This window comes from Orcinus orca, chromosome 14 (genome assembly GCF_937001465.1).
Source record: "Orcinus orca chromosome 14, mOrcOrc1.1, whole genome shotgun sequence".
In the NCBI taxonomy this organism is placed as follows: Eukaryota; Metazoa; Chordata; class Mammalia; order Artiodactyla; family Delphinidae; genus Orcinus; species Orcinus orca.
In genome coordinates this window covers 84,298,778-84,322,267 of record NC_064572.1, presented here as the reverse complement: position 1 = coordinate 84,322,267, position 23,490 = coordinate 84,298,778, and the positions used below count along the sequence as shown (strand labels likewise).

Genomic DNA, 23,490 nt, shown 5'->3' with positions numbered 1-23,490 from the left:
TGAGGTACGTGGGCCTCTCACTGTTGTGGCCTCTCCCGTTGCGGAGCACAGGCTCCGGACGCGCAGGCTCAGCAGCCATGGCTCACGGGCCCAGCCGCTCCGCGGCATGTGGGATCTTCCCGGACCGGGGCACAAACCCATGTCCCCTGCATCGGCAGGCGGACTCTCAACCACTGCGCCACCAGGGAAGCCCTAGAGAGATTTTTAAAATCTATTCCAACAAATCTAAAGGAATAAGCATTTGTACGAAAGGTAAAACGCTAGTGAAATATCTAAGGAGAGGACTGCGTAAGATCCACAGATCCAGTTCCTAAGGTGGACAGTCTAAGCTGTATGGAATAAAGCTGAGAATTGCCAACATCAAAAAACTGATGGTGTGTTTCTTCTCTATGCCCTTCCCCCAGAGCTCTGGCACTTAAATAACCTTTTAATTGCTCTTTCCCTGCAGAGAAAATTCCAGTCCCGTGCAGACCTCTGTAGCTGGTCTTCTCCTGGGGTCAAGCTAACCAGCTTGTCTCTGGAGACGTGAAATGCATGCGGTCGGCTCGCTCCCCTCTTTGCTGATTTTTAAGTGTGTCTGCCAAACTAAAGCTCGAACACGTTTGTGTCTGAGCTCCCAACCAGCAGACCTGTTCAGTCCTACTTGTCTTAGAACTGAGTGATCAGCATCAAAACCCTTTCTGCTCCGAGGACTCGATGTAATAATATACTCCTCTTTGGCAAAGTTGTCAACAGGCCAGCAGGCCGGCTCTTTCATTGTCCGGGCCTGAGTGTACGCAAACACATCCTCAGACAGGTCTGTTCTAAAAGGACTGCTCTAATGGAGCAGAATCGGAGTCTTGAAATATGCATCTTGTGCTTTGATGTGAGGCCAACGGCTGAGTGGAAAACTCTTCACGTGGCCTCCTGGGCTTTCAGGAGGAGCGTCTCTCAGGAGGGCGCACCAGCCTGACCACACGGCCTGGAAGGCCTTAGGTTGGGAAGGAGGGACATAATTAAAAACACATGGGAGAAGGAATTTCCATCGGGTCCTGGAGTGGCTCGGAGGACAGCTTGGAGGGCAGGAGCGGGAAGTGGGAGGCCCGTGTATGTTTGTGCAGCTCCAGGACATAAATATTTTGCTTCACGTCTAACTCCAAAAGGCCTGAGCACAAGAAAATATCCCCGTTCTACAGACGCCCGATGACGACACCACCACCACGCGTACTTAGGTTAAAAGATGTATTTCAAAGTGAGAACAGTCGTATGTTACAAAAGTACTGTGAATCTTCACCAAATAATTAATCAAACGTATAGCCCTCAAAGATGCAGAATTTCAGCTGTCTAGTTCAAGTCCCGTTCTGCTTCGTTTCACTTGGCTTTCGGAGGGAGGTAGGCGGTGCCCCGGTCAGCGAATAGGTGACTTCTTCGCCATTTGCTTTTTTCTCATCTCTTCTAATAAGGAGACTACATTCTAGAGAAACAAAAACAGGTGCATGTAATCCAAGGTTTGGGTTTTTTTGTGTTTTTTTTTAAGTGCTGCAAAATGAGCCTCAAAGGGCAGAAAGAACATCCCAACCTTTCTGTCAAAAACTCTGGCCATTTCTAGGACACCTTTGCCAAACTGAAAGAGAAAACAAGAAAAATTCTTTTGTATCTATGTTCTCTCCTCCTCACCAGGAAAAAATCCTTAGATGGAGATGGAGTTACATACCTCATTTTTCACACTTGCGTCTGCCCCTTTGTCAAGAAGTAACTGGACTAATTCTTCATGGTTATTCAGCACGGCCACCTAGGAGACAAACGGTGGGGGTGAGCGGAAGCAGGTGCCTGGTGGGACAGATCCAGGACACCCACCAGCAGCACACTCAAGGGTCAGAGCTGTCTGGGGCCGCTGTGGCTTTACAGGACGGGTGCGTGGACGTCGCTGCACCGCCATGGCAGCTGCAAGGGAAGAGGAAAGGAAATCTGCTTTTCTCCATGTGGGATGACCCGACAAGTCCTAGGCCAAACCAGGACAGAGAACAGCACTTCTTTGTTTTGATCCTAAAATGGCCCCAGGGACTGGGGTTGGTAATCCTTCAAGAAAGCTGTCAAAAGACAACAAAAATACTAGAGTGACCCCCCCCACCCCCCAAAAAATGCTATGGTGACATCGTCATATCTTAATTCACAGGCCGATAGGGAATACACACGCAACCAAAACCCAGTGCTTTTTTTTTTTTTTTTTTTTTCGGTACGCGGGCCTCTCACTGTTGTGGCCTCTCCCGTGGAGGAGCACAGGCTCCGGACGCGCAGGCTCAGCGGCCATGGCTCACGGGCCCAGCCGCTCCGCGGCATGTGGAATCCTCCCGGACCGGGGCAAGAACCCGTGTCCCCTGCATCGGCAGGCGGACTCTCAACCACTGCACCACCAGGGAAGCCCCCCAGTGCTCTTATGTGGCTGCACTCTCAAGAATTTCTGTTACGGGGCCAGCTCTGACCTTAATTCCACCTGTCAAGCCAGGCTGCTGTGTGTAGCAAGGCGTACCATGAGAGGGGTCTTCCCGTCTTTGTCTTTCATGTTCACATCCGCGCCTGCGTCAATCAGCAGAGAGGCGACCTCCTGGTTCCCCGAGACCGCAGAGACTCTCATGAGCGGGGTCCACCCCGAGCCAGCGTCCATGGGGTCCACCTGGAGAGCCACAGGGAGAGTGGCTCTTAGCCCACTTTCTCTTCCTGAAAATCACTCATCAGAAACTTATAAGGAAATGTCTACTTGCCCAAATTCCCTCACAATTTAGATAGCAGTCTTTCTAGACCTGGTGAGAGTTGATTGGACCATGATTTCAATTCACATTTACACAGTGAGCAGCTGTGTTTGGGCCACTTTAGAGGGTGCTGAGAGGCCCCAGGAGGCCCCTCCCCACCCACTGGCATCTTCATTTACATTTTGTTCAAATGGAAAAAAGATGGGACAGAAAAATGAAATGTAATCACCTCCTCCTTGGCCCCATGTGAGCCCTGCCTTATTTTCTCGTGCCTAACTTTCCTCGTCTGGTTTTTAAAGGGTGTCTGCTGCTTACTTTTAAGCGTCTTTGTAAGCGGCTTTAAATCCCTCCTGGAACAAGACAGTAATATAAACGCCCACCCTGATACTTACCAATAGGTATTAATTTTAAGCAGGAGAACTACAGCCGGAGCAAATACAAAGCAACCAGATCTCTTACCTGAAACCCAGTCTGAAAAGTCAGCCAACCTAATGCCTCATGCAAAATGTAGTTTGCCTGGTAGTAAGATGGGCCATTTCTAATAATCTGCCCGACATTAAGATCCTTCAGTTTCATGCTTTTTAAGACATATTCTAGAATAATGAAATATAGATACTGCCTCCTCCAATCCCAACGAGGACCTCATCCATCCGTGAAGAGTGGTACCGAAGTAGACATATACACGTGTGCACAGACGGACACACGGACGCACACACAGGTCTAGTTCAGATGAATTACTTACAGAAGAATTACTCAGAGCTCTCTGCAGCTTTAGTATGAAGCATCAGACCGGAATAACAAACAAGGAACTGCCAGTAGGGCCTTAGGACCTTGCAGGTGATTTGTGTGTATGAGATTAGCCACCGCAACACCGTTAAGATGTGCAGCTCTTCCTCTTGCAAATAACAAATAACCTTTGGGCAGCAAGGTCCATTCCATTATATTTAAATAATAATAAAATAACCACCTCGTACTACGAGGTACTTTATGCATTTCCAATGCGCTTCCACACACATTTTCTCTTTGGTCCTGAGGGTGAAACAGGGGTAGCTATTTTTATTCCTGGTTTGCAAATGTTTAAACCAAATCCCAGAGAAGTCGAATACCTTCCCTGAGGTCACATGGCTCATTAAATGTAGAAATGGTTCCCCATGCAAATAACTCGCTCTCAGTATAGATCATTCGATTCGAGAAGAGGGTGACAGTGCCCCACTTTGCTCCCAGATCCAACCCACTGTCTTCCAAAGCATCGGATCAACCACCTGCCAAGAACAGAGAGGGACTCGTGTTGATATCATCTACCAGCCACACAGAAATCTTTTGTGGACACGTTTATGGAGTTCCAGTGCTACAGAAAAAGATGGAATTCACCCCAAATGAGTGTGTCCATAACTAAAGCCCAGAGAGACTACACTTCCAAAATTCCAGTATTACATGTTGATGGCAGAGACCTGCCCTTCTTTCAGCAAAGGTCAAACTTCATTTTCAGCTACAGACTTTTACTGGGTCCAGAGCATGAGCAGAATTCATCATAAACCAAACAAGAGGAATGTGGCTGTCACCACCACCCAAGGCAGGTGTGGGCCCTAACCACCAAGGCGCGAAGGCTGATACCTCTGACCTTTTGTGCGTGTGTCTAAAACAAAACAAGAAATGTAATAAAAGGGATTTATCTTGATTGAGGTTCTTCCTCCAAGGGGCCCTCTTCTCAGCCCTCTCAAAGCAGCAGCAGGAACCAGTGAGATCCCACAACTTAAGCCTTGCTTTTGCTCAATCACACTTCAGAGACAAACTAGGACAAATCTACAGACATCTTCCGGGAGACATAACTCTTCTCCATTCGAGTTTATTTTCCAGGTCATCAGTTTAACTTCTCAGTAGTCTACACCATCTGGCAATCACAATTAGGAGAGAATTTTGTTCATCATTCCTTATTTCCATGCCCTGAAATTTTTATTTAACTTCTTTGAAATCTTCTAAAGTTTTCAAAGTTAGCAGCAATTACCCTAATGGAGCTAATTCTATTTGCCCATCTTCAAATATCTTTAGAAGAGTCCAAACAACTCTACTTCCATTTGCCAAGTAGAATTTGTGCTTTCTGATGACATGAAACCAGAATCAAACCAACATGCCTGCTTCAAAGCAAAGACACAAGAGCTGGAATATGCTCTATTCTTTTTTTTGCGGTACGTGGGCCTCTCACTGTTGTGGCCTCTCCCACCGCGGAGCACAGGCTCCGGACGCGCAGGCTTAGCGGCCATGGCTCACGGGCCCAGCCGCTCCGCGGCATGTGGGATCTTCCCGGACCGGGGCACGAACCCATGTCCCCTGTATCGGCAGGCGGACTCTCAACCACTGCGCCACCAGGGAAGCCCCTGCAATGCTCTATTCTTGATATAGTGTTTGCTCTTCGGAAGTTTTTTTTAATGACTAATCTTTAAAGCAAACCCAAGAATAAAAATAATCTAATTCTAAAAGCAATAAGCAGCAGTATGGCTGTAAGAGTTCTGAACACCTTGGTGCGTCCAGCACCTCCCACAGTATCTGGTGTGTTGTAGAGGCACCATCAAGCTTTGTTGGCGTAGGGAATGAACAAAGGAATCAACAAGGTAGAAGAAGCAACAGGTCCAGCTCTGGATTCAGCACTGTTTCTTTTTCCCCCACACGCGATGAACCTCCATGACAATCTGAAGCCTCATTAGCATAACAATTCTATAACGATCTTTTTTTTTTTTCCAAGGCTTCAGGAACTTTCTTGCTCATAAGTCAGAGAACTTTCTTTAGCATTTCTAGGTTCAACTAATCAAAAGACATCCACATAAGGCCCTGCTTGTCCTAAACCCTGTGGAACAGCATTTAGGTTCTTAACTCTACGTGTGTACTTAACAAGGACAATCGTACCTCACAGCCGTCCTTTATCATCCACTCAATCACATTGCAGTGGCCTCCATCTGCAGCCCAGTGCAGAGCTGTACAGCCTCCTAGGTCTCTAGCGTCCCAGGAAGCACCGTGTCTTCGGAGGTATTTCACAACATCTAGGTGTCCTGCGTAGCACGCAAGCATTAGACTGCAACACACAGCAGAAGAAGCATTTGGCTATAAGTGGGGTCTCCACACTCAGGTCTACATTTACCCTCCCTGGCTTAAACCTAAGAGAGAAATCCTAATTTGGGTGGAAAAGCCATGAAAATTATTCACATAAAATGTATGTGTCTATCAACTGATGAATAGACACATTGTGGTATATCCATACAATGGAATATAATTTGGCCATAAAAAGGAAGTGAAGTACTGATATATGCTACAATGTAGATGAACCTTAAAACATTACGCTAAATAAAAGCCAGATGCAAAAGGCCACACAGTATGATTTCATTTATATGAAATGTCCAGAATAGACAAGTCCATAGAGACAGAACTAGCAGGTTAGCGGTTGCTGAAGCTGGAAGGAGGAGATGGTAAATGACTGCTAGTGAATATAGGGCTTCTTTCCGTGTTGATGAAAATCTTCTGGATTTAGACAGTGATGGTGGCTACACAACTTTGTTCATATATTTTTAAACGCTGAATTGTACATTGTAGCAGAATGAATTTTATGGTATGTGAATTATACCTCCAAAAAATGAATAATCACTGTAATAGAGTAACATGTTGGATTTAAAAACATCTACCAGTCCATGATGATATTCAGAAAAGAAAAAGAAAAAAATCTCATTGGACATTATTAGAGATAACTATTAAACCAATTCCTTACTCTAAATATTGGTACTTAAATAAACATTTATGTTGTCTTTATAGAATACAATGTAGTCCATCTCCAGTTGATGACGGAAAGCTCTTGTTAACAGAAGACTACACAGCTAATAAATATGGGAGGAATCATGGAATTAGAAAATCACTTTTTGGCAAGTCCCAATTAAATAATTGATTCAGGCAAGGATCACAGTAGATGCTAAAATTTTTGAATGAAAGTTTAATGGAGAACAGGATATTCACACTGTACTGAATTTCTAACCCATAGATTATTTTCTAATTGCAATGGGAAGCTATATCTTTACAAAGGAAAGACTTAGCTGTTACACGCTCAGCAAAGGATGAGAAGTGGAATCACCAGCTGGGGGGCAACCTGCATCACAGGCCTGACAGAGGCAAACTGAAGCCACGACACCAGCTCTGAAGTGCTCTCGCTAAAAGTGTTAACCTGAATCCAATCAAGCCTTTAAACCTAATTTTAACTTTATTGGAAATAATGAACAAGTTAAATGCCTCCTTCACACCTAGGAGACAACTGAGCAGATCAAGAATGCAGGGCATCCTCTAAGATAATTGATCCCGTCTCCTCAAAAGTCATTGCTATAAGAAAAAATTTTAAAAATAAAAAAAGAGACAGAGGACCAGTTACACACACACAGGCTTTTTTTCACCTTCAGTCTACTGATGGGAAGCATTAAGAAATTTCCTGATCTAGACATCCTTACCCTCCTGTATGATCCCTTAGCTAGGATGGAAGAGATACATAAATGTCTCCACATAAAGATGTACAAATAGCTTTCTTTCTATCAGATTTTATCAATAAGGCTATCCTCTGTAGCTTTCCAGGTTCCTCTCTGCTGTGGAAAAGTTCAAGGTTATTATCAGTACCTAGAAAATCTGAACAAGCTCATTGGTAGAACAGGCCAACCACAGAGGCTATTTTGGAGGTGATCTTTTAATAAATTTTCTAATTTCTTGTATGGATATTGGCTATTTTGGATGTTCTACTTCTTGAGTTGATTTTGATGGTTTAAATTTTCTCTAAAAAAGTACCCATTTCAATGATTTGATCAAATCTATTTTAGATGCAAGTGTACCACTTTCTTTTCATGCTTGAATTTGCTCTATACTGTTATGAATCCTTTCAGATTTCTAATTTTTTCTTTCCTCTGAGATTTACAAAATTGGTCCATTTTATTGTGTAGCTTTGGTTTAAGAGGTAGCTCTTACATTTCTCAACAATCTTTATTTTATAATCAATTTCTACTTTTTAAAAATTCTTCTCTTTCATACCTCTCAAGTTTTTTTTTCTTTTTAAAATGGCACTATTATTTTTTTCAAACTTCTTGAATTGATGGCTTAGTTCCAAAAATACCTAAGAGTTATTTGAAAAACTACTGTTTAAACTTAAGTGATTTTTTCAATGTTACTAAAATCTATTGCTGCACTATGTCCAGAGAGTGTGGTAGGTAGGCTTTCTGATTTTAGAAATTGATGTCCTCTTTGTGGCCTACCATATTTGATCAGTGTTTTGTAGCTACTCCTTACATACTAGTTTGCAGTGCATAAACCTTTGATCGGCACACATCACGTGACTATAAGCTCCTTGAACAAAGGCTTTGCATTTTATTCACTCTTCTACCCAAGTGCCAAGCACAGAGCCTGGCATGTGGTAGTCGTTCCATAAATATTGGTTGATTTGAATTAATTAATTAAACTTAATTACTAGATTAGTGATTATTTTTAGGTCTTTCTACAACATTCTCTCATCATTGTAAGAACAAGTTTCCAAGTATCATGTTCTTTCCACAAACTTCTCCTGCAAGGCACTCAGCCCTTTCACCTCAGGGAAGTAACTGGGTTGTATCTTTGTGAATGCCTTTTGCTTCCTTGGAAACACCGAAGACTTCTAGTTCACAGAGTCAGGCGACATGCAATGAGAGCCCTTAGGGAGGTAAAAAGTGCCACAGGCACTTACAACCAAATGCCCAGCACACGGCTGGAGAAAACTGCTTCAATAACGTATCACTTACTGAGCGCTTAGTGTCTGCTGGGCTCAAGCTAGGGAAGGCAGACGCATTATAATGGATATCCCCCAAAATACCCTGTTGAGTGGAAGAATAATTGGACAAGTGAATAAGCCAGTTTTTGAGTTGCCATCGTTCCTTTGAGACCTATCACCTCTCAGTACTGTCAAAAGAAACAAGAAAATATTTGGGTAAATCAAAAACCCAAGCCTAGTAACACAAGTATGGGAACAGTTTAGGGCATGTTCCATACCTACCTGTCTTTGCCACTTCCATTCTGCAGATTCACATCTGTGCCGTTAGAAACGAGGATTTTCACAAGCCTAAACAAGACAAATTTCAGAGTCGCTGGATAAGCAGCTTTGATGAATAGGAACCCACGATAACCCAGTAAAAATGAACGACTCTATATTTAAGACCTGTCCTGGCAACTCTCTCTTCTCCATCTTCAGAGGCAGCTGGCTTTAAAGACAGGGCATTACGAAACCAAGAAACTGCCTCTCCACACCAAAAAAAAACAAACAGTTTTCTACCCTTTACGTGAATTAGTCATTGAAAACAAAAAACTATACCACGTGGAACAAGTTAGACTATGAAACTAACTCACTCTCACTTTAATGACCGTTGGAAATACATTTTCAAATGGTAGAATCTAATGAAAATCCATTTCTATTTCTTTAAAAATGGCATTTTAGTTAAATATACATATGTTGGAAAAAATAAGCTCTTAATATTTATGTGTATCTCCGTGAGGAGTAGAGAAAATAGATTGTGTCAGTGGAAATTATATCTGAGCAACCTATCAGGGAAATTTGTTTTCTAGAATGAATATCCCTCCCCCCCCTTTTTTTTTTTAAAGAAATTCACATTCTAATAACCAGTTTTCCCAGGACATATAAAATACCTTGCAAAATGTAATTTAAATGGCTACCTCTCTTCCTTATCACATGATTATACATTTTTATACCCTCTCCTGCATGTTGTGTGACTTTATGATAAAAGCAGCTGAGCTTCTGTTCAGCCCCTACATGGCTCAATTTTGGAAAGAGAACTGAAGCTGGGTTCCCCCCCTCCCCCACCGACGGCCCTTCCCCTCCCGTCCCCGTCCTGAGAGGAGCCTTTGGGAGGAGCGAGGGGCTTAACCCCTCCCTAAGGGATGCAGAGGGAAGTGCCGTACCTGGTGTATCCTCTCTGGGCAGCGACCATCAGAGCGGTAAAGCCAAACTTATTGGGAACATCAACCTTAACGTTGCTTGGGGGAAACACAGAGGGAAAAAAAAAAGAGATGAACGTGCCCACACGGCTCCCTGTGGATTCACAGCTGACTTCTCTTTCAGGGCACAGGTGGTTAAAACGGTTCATTTTCCTGAAAATTCCAGTTCCTTCTGCACCATTAAGTTTTTGTTGTCTTAGACTGCCCTACCTAATGTTTTAAAGGATTCAAATTCACAAGGAAAGAAGAGGAAATTGCTGTAATTTCACTTAAAATAGGCACTTCCTTCAATTCAGAACCATTACGTAATCTGCTAAAATCCTCTATGAAGAGCACGGCCCCTCTAAACTAGCGGGGGACACAGTGGCTTCACTGCAGGCTCTCAGCTCCACCCAACACCAGCCTGGTCCCCACTGCACCCACTGGGCATAAAGCACTGCTGCTCAAAGAGGAAAACCCAGCTCTTCGGGCATCCCTGGTGGCTCTGTGGTTGAGAGTCCGCCTGCCGATGCAGGGGACGCGGGTTCGTGCCCCGGTCCGGGAAGATCCCACATGCCGCGGAGCGGCTGGGCCCGTGAGCCATGGCTGCTGAGCCTGCGCGTCCGGAGCCTGTGCTCCGCAACGGGAGAGGCCACAGCAGTGAGAGGCCCGTGTACCGCAAAAAAAAAAAAAAAAAAAAGAAAGAGCGAGCCCAGCTCTTCAATAGCAGCTTAGAAGCTGTGGCGTTTTTCGGGAACCTTCTCCAACTTACAGAGCCTCAATTCACACATGACTTGTCTTCTAAGTCACTCAACACTATCAATTCAAAAACGATCTAGATAACGTTGTCCTGTTTTCATTTGGGAGACAGCTTCAAGTATCTCATTGGCGGCAACTGTATTCAACATTTTCCCTCTAGGGTTTTATCAGCCTTTTGAGTTAGAAACAGCTGATTTAGTGATTCCTTAATTTCACCAGGAATTAGACGCAGGCATTTAGGGGCAAAATTTGCCTAAATGCTACAGCATATAAGCAAGAGTCATAAGTTATTTCTGGGAAGAATACATGACACCCAGACTTGTCGTATCTGTTTTCAATGTTCATTAAATAATGACAAAATATACCATTTACATGGGGCTGTCTACGGTCATCTTTAAGAGCCATGCTGCACTCACACCAGTCACCTGAGATCAATTTTGGAGCCAGTTTCAAAGCCGTGGGCAATTTTAGGAAAATAAAGTTAAGCTGCATGAACGCATTCCTAAACACTTACTGGGCATTTAAAAAAAAAATTTAAGTTTTTAAAAGGCAGAGCTCTCTCACCCTCCTTGTAGTATTCGAAGCAGCAAATCTTCATCGTTCACGTTGACAGCTCTATGCAAGTGTTCACTACTTATGGGTTCTCCTGAAGAAAGTAGATGGAAAGCAGTCATCCAAAATATAATGAAAGAAGGTTCCTTCCAGCTCTATTCCTCCTGTGGCCTTGAGTGGAAGTTCACGTTCCCCTTCAAGAAGGCACTTGGCAATTCCGCTGAGTATCTCTTACATGACATACTCCATTCCTACTGAAAATAGACCTCGTTTTCACATATTAAGAGAAGAACATTTAGATTGTCCTAAAGGCTTGGGACATTTTCAAGTTTTAAAAGTACCGCTGTGTGTATGTTATTTTGATATTTGAAAATAATCCTTTCAGATTTCAGAAGACATAATAAATGTCCCTTACGAGCAAGGGAAAGCCCCACCATTGTCACGACGTGCGGGTTTTGTTTGCCAAGGAGTCGCTAAACTGTGTGAACGACAAACGATAAAAGACAGATTGCTTTAACGTTGGAAATCCACAATTTCAGTCCTTCCCAGGAACATAACATTCACGTTGGCCTTGCCTCCTGTGAGCTTGTGGAGGCAGAAGGGCTCATACCCGGAGAGGTAGAACATTGTGAGAAAGCCTGATTGTGGGAGCAGCCTGCCAAGTGGAGAAAAGCAGGCGAGGGATTCTGAGAAACAGTAAAGGAATAATGGGAAGAGGGGCAGCCCTTCGTGCACTAACTCCTCGTGGAAGAGAAGGGGGCAGGAGTCCAAAAATGAGCAGTGTGTGAGCTCATGTTTACTTCATGGCTTCACTGGGTTCACCTTCCATGACGTTCTGACGTTTTGGATGATTAGGATTAAGTTTAAACGAAACAATACAAGTGAAGTGCTAGACTAGCACCTGTATGTCGTAAGTATCTGTTGTCAAGGTGATAGTAACAGAACAGCAGCTGCCCTGGTCCCACCTTTCTCTCCTGCCTGGTGCCCAGCCCCCTCCCACACTTAGCACCCTACCGGCCTTCACAGGCATTGAGCCGATAACCCCCGGCTTCGGCCATCTCAAAAAGGCTCTTTCACTTATTCAACAAATGTTTCATCTTTTGGTGGTGGTGGGGTTTTTTGGCCGCACCATGTGGGATCTCAATTCCCTGACCTGGGATCAAACCCGTGCCCCCCAACAAAGGCTCATGTATACCTTACGTGCCTAGTCTTGACACTGGGAGCCCCAGGAGAATGAGACACACATGTCCCTCTCTTGCCCTTCACACTGCAGGGCCCACTTGCAGCTGTTACTATTCTCAACCCTGAAAGAAAACATCCCCTCCACTCTATCCTCCCACCGCAACCCCAGACTAGCCCCTGGGGCTCACCCCGCCCCTTAACCTCCCTCTTACAGTCTGGCCTGCAGAGGCCCCCGGCCGTCTCAGCCAGCGGGGAAGTAAAATTCCCAGTCCCTGCTCCTCACGGTGGAAAAACTCTGGGACGCCAGTTCCCAGGCACAGGAGCCGAGTTTCTCCTGGTTTCCATGGAGGATTTTTCGCTGGACAAAGTACAAACCGGGAAACAGTGGGGCAGAAGAATGAAGAGATCCCTGTCAGAGTGACCTTTAGCTGATACCCTTTTCTTCTGTTCTGGTAAAAATAAATTCAGGCCAAGTTAAAACTGTTTTGAAATAACAATTTTGTCTGCTTCAGCTTGCCAATCTCCTCAAGATGTCTTAGCTACATTATACTTCCTTTTCATCATTCCACACATAGTTTTAGACCAAAAGCCTCAAATAAATGTATCACGATAACCCACCAGAGGACAAGGCCCACGGCAGTCCCTGGCCTTCTGAGGGAGGTCATGGCTTCCACGAGGGGCTATGGGAGGGGGCAGACTTTTGCCCCCCTGGAGAACATTTGGTAAAGTCTAGTGACATTTTTGGTTGTCACAACTTAAGGATTGGTACTACTGGCATCTAGTGGCTGGAGGCCAGGGATACCTCTAAACATCCTACAGACAAGGGGCAGCCCCAGTCACCAACCACGCAGATGCTGAGAATCGCTGCACTAGAGTCATACGGACTTAACATGACCCATACTTTAGGGGGCAAATGAAACCCATGGAAAGTTCCTCTTCCCTCTCACTTCCCAGAAGGGAGGAGAAGGATGGTGTGGTGGGAAAGTCTTCATTATCCCACCAAACGGCTCCTACTTCTGTGACTCTCAAACGTCAACTGCCACTAAAAACACCAAAATAAGTGATTTGCACAGAATCATCTAGAAGGACATAGGAAGCTCATCCTATTTCTACTGAATTTTAAAGTATGGTATCCTAACTAGTTCCAATTAACTAAGCTGTCTCTAGAACTTCACATGATGCTTTTAATCTCCTTCAGACCACAAAACAGGGCCAGAAAGGCTGAGTGAGTTGTCCAAGGTCACCCAGATAGGAGGGGGCAACATCAGAGCTCAAAGGGAGGTCTTCCGAAAGGCCACACTCCTTCGTTTGGGGCTTAATAGATGTCGAGGTAGCTGACCAGTCCGTTCTATGCTTCCGCTCTTACTAAATTTTGTATACAAGCAGACATCTTAAATACACACACATGAACCCCCAGCCCCTGCAAAGTGCGAAGTGCAAGGGGAGGCCTAAAGCTTAGAAAGCTTCGGGAAAGTGCTAACTTCTTGGGATTTGAGGGGAAGCTCTAAAAGCACACGCAGCACCCAGCACATTACGCCCTGACCACCTCAGTCCACATCATCCCTCTTACCTGCCCAGCATGGCTCTCCCGGTACGGGCACTTCCCATCCTACCCAGGGAGCTCTGCGGCGTGCAAATATCAGAAAACAGAATAAGTTCATTTCGTGCTTAGAAGCTTGAGGACCGTGCATAGCAGAGACCAGGGTATCTTGATATTATGGTATCATTTCAATAAATGTATTGCCTATTCCAGTTTCTGCAAGGGGTCATCAGCGCTCTCCCAACTTATTCTGGGATCAAAGGGACATCTCACGGAAGAGAAGGAAAACAACATAATTGTTCATCATCCCCTGCTTGCTGAGTTCCAGCAAAGGGAAGCAATAGCTATCATTGGGGCATGAAAGCTCTTTCTCAGCATTAACTCATTAACCCTCTCAGACCCCTGCCAGGAAGGCAGCGAGGTACTGAGGATGGCCGCCAGCCCAGAGAGGAATCAACCGAGGCACGACAGAGCCTCACAGGTTACAGGATTCTGACAGAGAACAGAGAAGCGCAGAGGCTCTTGTGTGCAGGGCAGAGTTCTTTCTACTCCCACTTTAGGCGGGAGTCATGAAGAACAGAGGGGACATTCCAGGGTGAGCAGAATGTTCCAGTCCTCTGCCCCCGAATCCTTCAAGACATTGTGGGCCTGGCCCAAGGGACTGCTATCAATAAGTGCAATGGAATATGGAAAAGGCAGGCTTTGCCTTTGTGGGTTTGTTTTTCTAATGTTTACCAGGGTGTCACAATTATTACAAATACTGAACCGATGCTGCCCGTGGTGAGGACGCCCGTCATCGAGCAGGACCACAGGAGGGGACGCCTGGCGAGGAGTTGCGGGGTGGGGGGCAGAGAGGTCTTTGGGAAACCACTGCTCACGCTCTGCAAGAGGGTCATTTAGCTGCACATGTCCCGACAGATATTAAAATGTGGTGATAATGCCTTCCTTGGTGGAATTTAAGTCTCTATTAAAAACAGTGAATAAATGATGAGCTCATTGGCAAAAAATATTTGCCAATTAACAAGCAGCAGCTGTTTTCCTTTCTTTTTAAGGGCCCAACTGATTAAAATTGCAGGCTGCCTCATTTAAACAAGAGTCTCATGTCCTTTACCTGGGGGGGGGAAAAAGGCTGAGCATCCTTTATTCAAAGTACATGCTTTTGTGATTCATTAAAGCACTTTCCAGCCGAATGCAAATGATCAACCCACAGAAGCATTTTCACTTGTTTTATAGAACGCGCACATTTTTAATTCTTTGTTTAGCCTGATCTGCCTCCTTAAGAGAGTCTGCTTTGGACACGATAAGAGCAGCAGGCCGAAGCAAGGGTTACGTGGTCCTTCCCACCCAGGAGAGCGTCCTGAGGTTGAGAGCACATCCCGGCTGCAGGCACGTGTGCTGTGACCTGACACTCGGCTCCCAGGGCATCACCAGGAGCCTCATCCCCGGCCCACCCTCGTCCCCGCAGGAGGTCCTGTCTGATGAGCCACGGAAGCCACGGGCTGCAGTGACAAAGGCCTTGGACCACTGGACCAATTTTCCGCGGCTGCCTCTCAGAAGCAAGGAGAAGGCGCACCTGGCCTGCAGGCACCACCCTCGTCAGCTGACAGACCGAGCGCTGCGCCGGCCTCTGCCTTCCTAGAAGAGCTCCAGATGCTGCCCTGACTCCATGTGACCTCTGGCCAAAGGCCCAGGAGCCCCTGCCCTGGCTTTGATGTGGTATTAAGGATCCTAGGGGCCGCCTACCGCAACTGGCTCTATGACCAGTTCACCCTCACCCGGCAGGTTCAGGGGGCCTCTCCCCAGCCAGTGACAACCAGACCCATCATCTCCCAAGAGACAGGAAGGCAAAGCTGAGCCAATCAGACCTCCTCCTCCTCCCAGTACTGACTGGGGGCTTTTCGTTCGCCATCCATCCAACCGTTCCTTAAGGATCTTCTATAACTAGACATGATGGACCCATCACCCTGGCCCCTCAGGAGCACGCACGGTAGGTGGAAGACAAAGAAGATGAACGAATACGTAAAATAAGAGGCAAAGGAGCGTTACTAGAGGTGGTGAGACAGCGCCCTGTGCGGGAGCGGAGCAGCATGCAGAGCAAACGAGGGGAAGCCACACGAGGAATGGCCTGGAACAGAGCTCTGCCCCGGAGTGGGCGCAGTAGGCCCAGCAGTGGGGAGGGAGGGCACCCCAGAATGCAGGGGCAGAGCCAGAGGAGTGCAGCAGTGGCCGGGGGTGGGGGGAACGGGAGGGAGCCCAAAGGCGGCCCAGAGGAGCTGCCCTCCAGAGCCTCTTTCCACACGCTGGGCTCCCTTTGCCCACTTTTCTCCTGCCCCCTCTCCTCCCTTCTCTGTGCCTTCCCTCAACACACAAAGAAGTAAGGCACTGCCTTCTTTTCTTACCCCTAAAAACTCCAGGAGCTCAATATCTCCCACAGAAAAGCAAGTGCTTTCACCCTCACCAGATTCAGGGCCAAGCCCTCTTTCCTGACCTGCATCTCTGGAATCGACCATTTCACATCAAAAGTCTCCTCTGAAACTCCATTTCTCCACGGCTAGCTGAGCACTGTTTGCGGGGTGTATATGGCATCACCACCCTCAGCTTTAACTAAATTCTCAGTTCGCTAAACTGAGATCCAATCCCCTAATGCCTTGTTTGCAACGGAAGGTGTTATGAACCAACTCAAAATCTGAATTACCTTTCATCTGCACAAAAATGTCCATCAGTAAATGCCTAAAGGACACAACTGAAAGTCACAGAAAAAAGAAAATATATATATATATATATATATGTATACAAGCCAAATGCTACATTGACTGAAATTTTAAAATAACGTTTAACTCACAAAAATTTTAAATAATGTTTAACTCCCTTTGTGCAATCAAAAAGAGATTTGTCTGGGGGCTTCCCTGGTGGTGCAGTGGTTGAGAATCTGCCTGTCAATGCAGGGGACACGGGTACAAGCCCTGGTCTGGGAAGATCCCACATGCCGCAGAGCAACTGGGCCCGTGAGCCACAACTACTGAGCCTGCGCGTCTGGAGCCTGTGCCCCTCAACAAGAGAGGCCGCCACAGTGAGAGGCCCGCGCACCGCGATGAAGAGTGGCCCCCGCTTGCCACAACTAGAGAAAGCCTCGCACAGAAATGAAGACCCAACACAGCAAAAATAAATTAATTAATTAATAAACTCCTACCCCAACATCTTCTTTAAAAAAAAAAAAAGATTTGTCTGTATTTTCGGTGGGTGGGTATTTTCAGAAGTGAAAAACACTTCTGACCGTTTTAATCTTCACAATATTCTAGTTCAAAGATGGCATTTCATACACACACACCTTCAAAATGTTTTAAAATACCAATCACAGGGGCTTCCCTGGTGGCGCGGTGGTTAAGAATCTGCCTGCCAATGCAGGGGACACGCGTTCGAGCCCTGGGCCGGGAAGATCCCACATGCCGCGGAGCAACTAAGCCCGTGGACCACAACTACTGAGCCTGCGCTCTAGAGCCCGCGAGCCACAACTACTGAGCCCATGTGCTGCAACTACTGAAGCCTGCGCGCCTAGAGCCCATGCTCCGCAACAAGAGAAGCCACCGCAATGAGAAGCCCGTGCACCACAAGGAAGAGTAGCCCCCACTCGCCGCAACTAGAGAAAGCCCACGTGCAGCAACAGAGACCCAACGCAGCCAAAAATAACTTAATTAAAAACAAAAATTCTTTAAAAAAAGAAAGAAAATACTGATCCCAGAAAATATTTTCACCCTTAGATCTGCCCTGGGCAAAGGATGCGGCCTCTGTCCCCACCTCTGTGTGGGCCCCCTCCCCGCGTCCTGTGGACAGAAGCAGCGCTGTTCGCTGTTCACTGTTCCTCACCCACAGGTTCCCAGGGATCAACTTGACACTTGCTGTGTCAAGTCTTGACGGATACACTGAAGCTGTCCAAAAGGGACGAAACGCTGGGTGGACCTCTCACCTGAGGTCGCCTGGGGGGCAGCCTGTTTCTCCGCGTGGGAACCCTTGCTCGGCCTGCACCCTTCTGGCCCATTTCCTGAGAAAGGTGACTCCATCCTTTTTTCCTGAACGTGCCCTCCCAGGGAAGCGCTGGCTCAAAAACAGCTCTTGCATTTGTTCAAGCGTAATTCAACCTCCCTTATGTGACGGCCAGGCCCGGCCAGTGAACAATGTTATCACAGTGCTTAGAAATGGAACGGTTTCTGTTTCCGGTAAGGCCGAGCACAAAGCAGAATACCTTCACCTTCACATTGCTTGTCACCTTTAGACAAATGAGTTTCGAGTTCTGCATACTCACTGGTCGTAGATACCGAGACCACCGGGCTGTACTCATGCTCTCCGGAGGGGCTGGTGACCTTCAGTCGAAACCTGTACAGCGTCCGTGGGTCCAGACCTTCCACAACATGCTTAGTCGCATATCCCCTAGACGGAAGGAGACACACGTGATGATGACACCAGGTAATCGGGGCAGCGTCCTCTGAAAGGTATTAGAAGGGAGAGTGGAAGGGATTTCTGAGCACTGTCTACCCCTGCTACAGAGCTGACCTTGGTGGCTGCCCGTCTCTCACCCTGGGCTGAACTCTTGAGCACAGAGGACAGGACAGGCGTCCACCCCTGCCCGGCAGGTGCCCTCGATGCCGCAGCCCCCCTCCCCCAGGGCGACGCACAGCTGGCTCACGATTTTGTACTTTGGAGAAATGATCACGTTAACCCATGATTTTTTTTTGTCCTCATACGGCAAAGTTTCACAATTGAAAGCTAAGCTCGGCAGTCCAAGTAGCACATACGTGACTGCTGAGTGGGGTCTTCGGGTGGATGGGCGCCGCTGTGTACCTACTGCGGGCAAAATCCCACTGCAGGGAGAGGGTGTGACTGGTCGGAGCCCCCGAGCAGCTGGGGAGGTGGGCAGCACAGAAATGACTCTCCTATCACGCCACACGGTCAGGTTCACCTAGGAAAACGTTTGTGGGAAGCAGGTGCTGAACACTTGGAGAGCAGAAAACTGATTAGAGGCTGCGATGGAAACCTGCAGGCCTCCAGGCAGAAAGATTTGAGTTGGATCGTTTGGAGCTGAAAAACGAGCACCAGGAAACGCAGGCGGGCAGTGCTGCCGGCTCAGGAGACGCTGAGATCCAGTGAAGGTGCCGAGACCCCGGCCCTCTGGCCGCGAAGCAGGGCCTGGGGGTCTGGTTTTGACTTGCCGCACTTTCTAGGATACCAGGTCTCCAAAGGTCCCAGGAGTTGTATGTCTATCCCAACAGTCCCAGAATCTCAGCTCCCTTTGCTGCCGAAAACCTTTATTAGCGTCTGATTAAATTCCACGTATCTCTTTTCGAAGGTTTCATCTAAATCTTTCTCTCCTTACAGCTCAAAGACTTGATCTGTATGTGTGCAGGGTGAGTGGAGAGGGAGGGCGCATGTGCTATCTCCAGCTCTTTTCTTCTTTCCTGCTTCCACACCCAGCCCAGGCCCTGCCCTCCTCCCTTCAGGACACTCTCCGCAGCCCCTGGGAGGCCAGGCTTACCACTTTTTTCCCCCATTTTCTGTCTATAACGTTCCTTTCATTCTCAGAAGACTTGTACAGAGGCCAGAATCATACTTTGGGGTTCACAACTAATCTTTCAAAAATATTGATGTGCTACCTAAATACGTATACATCAATTCCTTTCCATGCAACTCACCAAACCTATCTAGTGCCCACTACCTGGGAGGGGCTGGGCTGGGCTGGGGATGCAGCCCTGGACCAGTTCAGGGCCGAGATGCATCTGTCAACTCTTGCTGATGGGTGCAAGAACAGGGGCAGTCCAGGACAGTGAGGCGTGACAGCTGCATCAGGCTGAAATGACAGCGCTGGAGTTGCCATCATCACTGATAAACCCACTGGAAAAGTAGTGTCTCCCCAAAGATGCAGGCACAGTGCCCAGTGCATAGACAGCCAAGCCCACCATTGCTCCAGGGGGAGGAGAACCCTTCAGGATAGTTTAAGACGACCCAGAAGGCCTTCTAGCTCCCAAACTCACCCATCAGACAAGTAATTCCTCTACCGTGAGGAGTGAGTGAGGGGAGAGGGGGCCCCAAAGCATGTCCTTAGCAGAGAGGCCTCTGATGTAAAGTGAGACATGGGGCAAGCAACTTCCAGAACAGACAGGAGGATAGGCAGGGGAAGGAAGGACCTAGGCAGTCTGAGAAAGCCACGTGGACTGGAAAGACAAGGAATCCCAGGGGAATGAATGGTTAGGTGAGAGCAAAGGGTAACTGACAGAAAAATCTAGTGCCGGGTGATCAGGCAGGTCTGGATCTGTGCTCCTGAGGGGAGTCTCAGCTCAGAGACCTGGACGACCATGTTTGAAAACAGGAAGTGATTTCCAAAGACCCTTTGCCCTTTGCGTTTCTCTCCCTTTGTCGATTATCCAAAACGTAAAATTTTAAGCTGAAATGAAGTCCAGAATACTCGGAGATCCCCCTTTTCTGCATCACAAGTTACTCCAGGCACCAAAACCTAAATGACTTCTTGGGCAGAGCTCTAACCGAGCCAAGAAGAAGTTGGGGGGGGGGGGGGCCGGGGGACGTTGAGGCCCTTCTGACCTTCGCCTGTGTTCTCCTGCCCTTCAAGGGTGGACGCAGCCCTCTTCACTGAGACTACCCTTCCTTGAAGCATATTTCTCTCCACCTAAAGAAGCCACGTCAGTCAAGGTGGCCTTTAGCTACCCCTCCCATCTTGCAGCTGCACGTACTCTTCCCGCCGTTAAGAGTCAAATTCCTCTCCCCTCAAATAGGATGGGATGTGGCAAAGGGATGCTATACAATTCTGGGCCCAGCCCTAATACTCCTGGCAGCTTCTGCTCTTGCTCCCTTGGAAGCCAATTGCATGTAAAGATGTTCAACTTCCCCACTGGAGGGACACGTTGCCTGGTGAGAGTCACTGGAAGATGCCAGACAATGAAGGAAAACACAGGAGCCCGGTCAGCCGCCCACTGTCCCCACTGCCCCAGCAGAGGCATCAGACACATGAGTGACACCACTTGGATCCTTCAGCCCCAAAAGAGCTGCACCAGCCAAGATCACGTGGAACAGAGACTTGCCCTCCCCACGCTGCCCAAATTGTAGGATCATGAGCAAGCGTGTATTTTACACTTTGACCAAAACCACTAAGTTGGGGACAGTTTGTTACGCAGCAGTAGATAACTGATACATCATGTACCAACGACAAAGAAACTATAATAAAGACAATTAGGAAATGATACCGACAGCCTTAAGAAGCCAAAAAAACAGAAGTGTTAAAACTAGATACAAATATATTTACCATGAAAGAAAAGGCTCTGAAACCAAGACAAATGTTCAGAAAAACTTCATGGTCTAAAAAAAAAAATAACAACAATAAACTAAAATATATCAGCTTGGCACAAAGTAATCTTGTGAGTGGGTGGGTTTTATTGTTACATGAGCAGAGGTGCATAACTATAGCTATTTGAATCATAGAAACTGAGCCCTCAATTTGTGGCATCTGGAAAGATCTTTAGGAGCTCAGTGAGACTACAATGCTCAAACCTCAATGGAATTTAATTGCCAGGTGGCAAAGACTTAACATAGGTTTAGACCAAAATAAAGCTACAAGTGCCCCCAATAAAATCCAATGGTGCTAAACGTCATAAGATCACCATGAAGCAAACAGCTCCTTCATAACCCCTGGAAAGATAAATCACAGAACCGTCTGAGAAAACAGATGCCACTGGGCACAGTGATTGGAGGCTGGAGGCTCTCACAGCATCAGTAGAGTGGCCCCACGGAGAGGACCAGAGACACAGCTGCCCACTAGGGTCCTCCACGACTACAATGCAGACACAGGGGTGACACCAACTGCAGCACAGACACAGGGATGTCTCAGAGCAGCCGTGTATCGAACGTCTGGAGATGCACTTCTTTACACGGCCCAGGCATGGTAGCTCAAAGGATGAAGCAATCTTAGAACTTTTCCAAGTTCTATTTCCAGTAGAGGAAATATATCAAAGTGTAAAGCATACCATTATTTCTGTTATCAGCCAAAGCAAATATCTGATGCAAGAGCTGAGCAAACATGAAACATAACAAAGTAAGTACTGAAATGCCCAGAGACTCAGTTCCCAGACTTCTCTTCTCCCACTATGTTTCACTCCCAGCTTTCCAATCCCGCCACCTGCTGATGACTCTGAAATCCATTTCTCCAGCCCAGACTCTCCCCTGGCTGGTTCTTCCCCAACTGCCTCCTTGATGTCTCCACTTGGATGCCTGATCGTCCCCAAACGAGCTTCCGTTGCATCCCGAGTCTCTGTGGTTTGAGCTGCTCAGGCCAAAACCTTGGTGCCACCTGTGGAAGACTGGATTTTGTTCACAGGTACTTGGTGCCCTCCCAAGGATCCTACATCCCTGTGCTGTGGAGCTCAGACGTGGCAGGACTTGCTCTGAGCAATGAAGTATAAACAGAGGTGCAGTGTGTCATTCCGGGTGGAAGCTTCAAGAAACGGGGAGCCCCAATCTCTGCCTCTGCTGGGACCATGAGTAGCCACGTTCAGGCAGAGGCCACTCCACCAGCCTGGCGACACACCACGGGTGTTCCGTGTGGGAAATACACGGCTGCCGTTGGGAGCCACTGAGCTTCCGGAGCTGCTGCTTCCTGCAGCCCAATGGGGCCGATCCTGAGATGCTACTGACGCCCCTTGACTATCCTCTTTCTCTTACATCCCATACCTGGTGCACCAGCAAATTCTTCAAATCTATCTTCACAAGCCCTGATTTCACCACTTTTCACACTGTTCTGTTATCTCCCACCTAAATTATTGCAGAAGCTTCCTAATTAGCCCTCCCTGCTCTGGCCGCCTTCCCTCCTCACAGCCTGTCCTCCACTCAGCAGGCAGAGTGACCCTCACGGAGCATATGCACCAGACCCCTCCCCAGTTTATCAGTGTCCAGTGGCTTCTCACCGCACAGAGTGACAGCCCCCAAGACCCGTCCCCGCGCTGGCCCCATCCCATTACTCATTCAGTTCACTCCTCAGTGTTTCTGGAACGCCAGGCACGATCCCGCCTCCAGACGTTTCTGCCTGCTGTGTCTTCTGCCTGGAATGTTCTTCCATGAGGCTCCAGATACCCCTCACTTGCTTCTTTACACAGATTACCTTCTCAGTGAAGCCTTCTTCACCTCCACTCCAAGCCCCCAACTATTCTCCTCTGCTTTCCACTTGGTACTTAACCACCATCTGACACACTATATTTTTACTTATGCATTTATTTATCGCTTGTCTTCCTCATCACGAGGGAGGAATTTTTGTCTGTTTGTCCAGTGCTCTATCCCTGGCATCCAAAACAGTGTGTGGCACAGAGTAGGTGCTGACGGAATGAATGAAATGCATGATAAGGGTACCAATTATCATAGGAATTTAGCGAGGTAGATAATAGGATAGTAAAGGGAGCTTCTCAGTCGAGGTAGAATCTGACTTGGGTGGAAGAAAGGATGGAGCAGGGGAGATTTGTCTGAACAGAGAAAACAGCTGAACACACATGCAGGAGAAGTCAAGGCATACTCGAAGGACAGTAAAGCAGATTTCGTGGGAAGGTTTATGCCTAGAAATAAGAAACAGCAAGAAAGGCAGGTTGTGGGCAAACTGTGAAGGGCATCAGATGTTAGTGTAAGGAGTTGGACCTTCACTCTTCAAACAATGGAAACCCATCAAAGACAATCTGACAAAAGGAAGATTAAAAAGAAAATTAAATTAGCAAG

At 47.1% G+C, this 23,490-nt stretch overlaps 1 protein-coding gene across 2 annotated transcripts in view; it reads right to left on the bottom strand.

Annotated features, from left to right (window-relative positions):
• Positions 1-47: 47 nt before the first annotated feature.
• Positions 48-23,490, bottom strand: part of FANK1 (fibronectin type III and ankyrin repeat domains 1) — a 117,664-nt gene continuing 94,221 nt past the window's right edge. Inside the window, exons 3-11 of one of the 2 annotated variants that reach the window (XM_012531603.3) lie at positions 18,035-18,159; positions 11,025-11,106; positions 9,687-9,761; positions 8,767-8,832; positions 5,631-5,796; positions 2,510-2,653; positions 1,694-1,771; positions 1,559-1,603; positions 48-1,453 (exon numbers count right to left, since the gene is read on the bottom strand). In XM_012531603.3, the coding sequence (XP_012387057.3) occupies positions 1,388-1,453; positions 1,559-1,603; positions 1,694-1,771; positions 2,510-2,653; positions 5,631-5,796; positions 8,767-8,832; positions 9,687-9,761; positions 11,025-11,106; positions 18,035-18,159 (847 nt within the window). In that variant the 3' untranslated portion in view covers positions 48-1,387. Of the gene's footprint in view, positions 1,604-1,693; positions 1,772-2,509; positions 2,654-5,630; positions 5,797-8,766; positions 8,833-9,686; positions 9,762-11,024; positions 11,107-18,034; positions 18,160-23,490 lie in introns of both variants that reach the window. The other variant, XM_049696761.1, reaches the window with a different exon arrangement.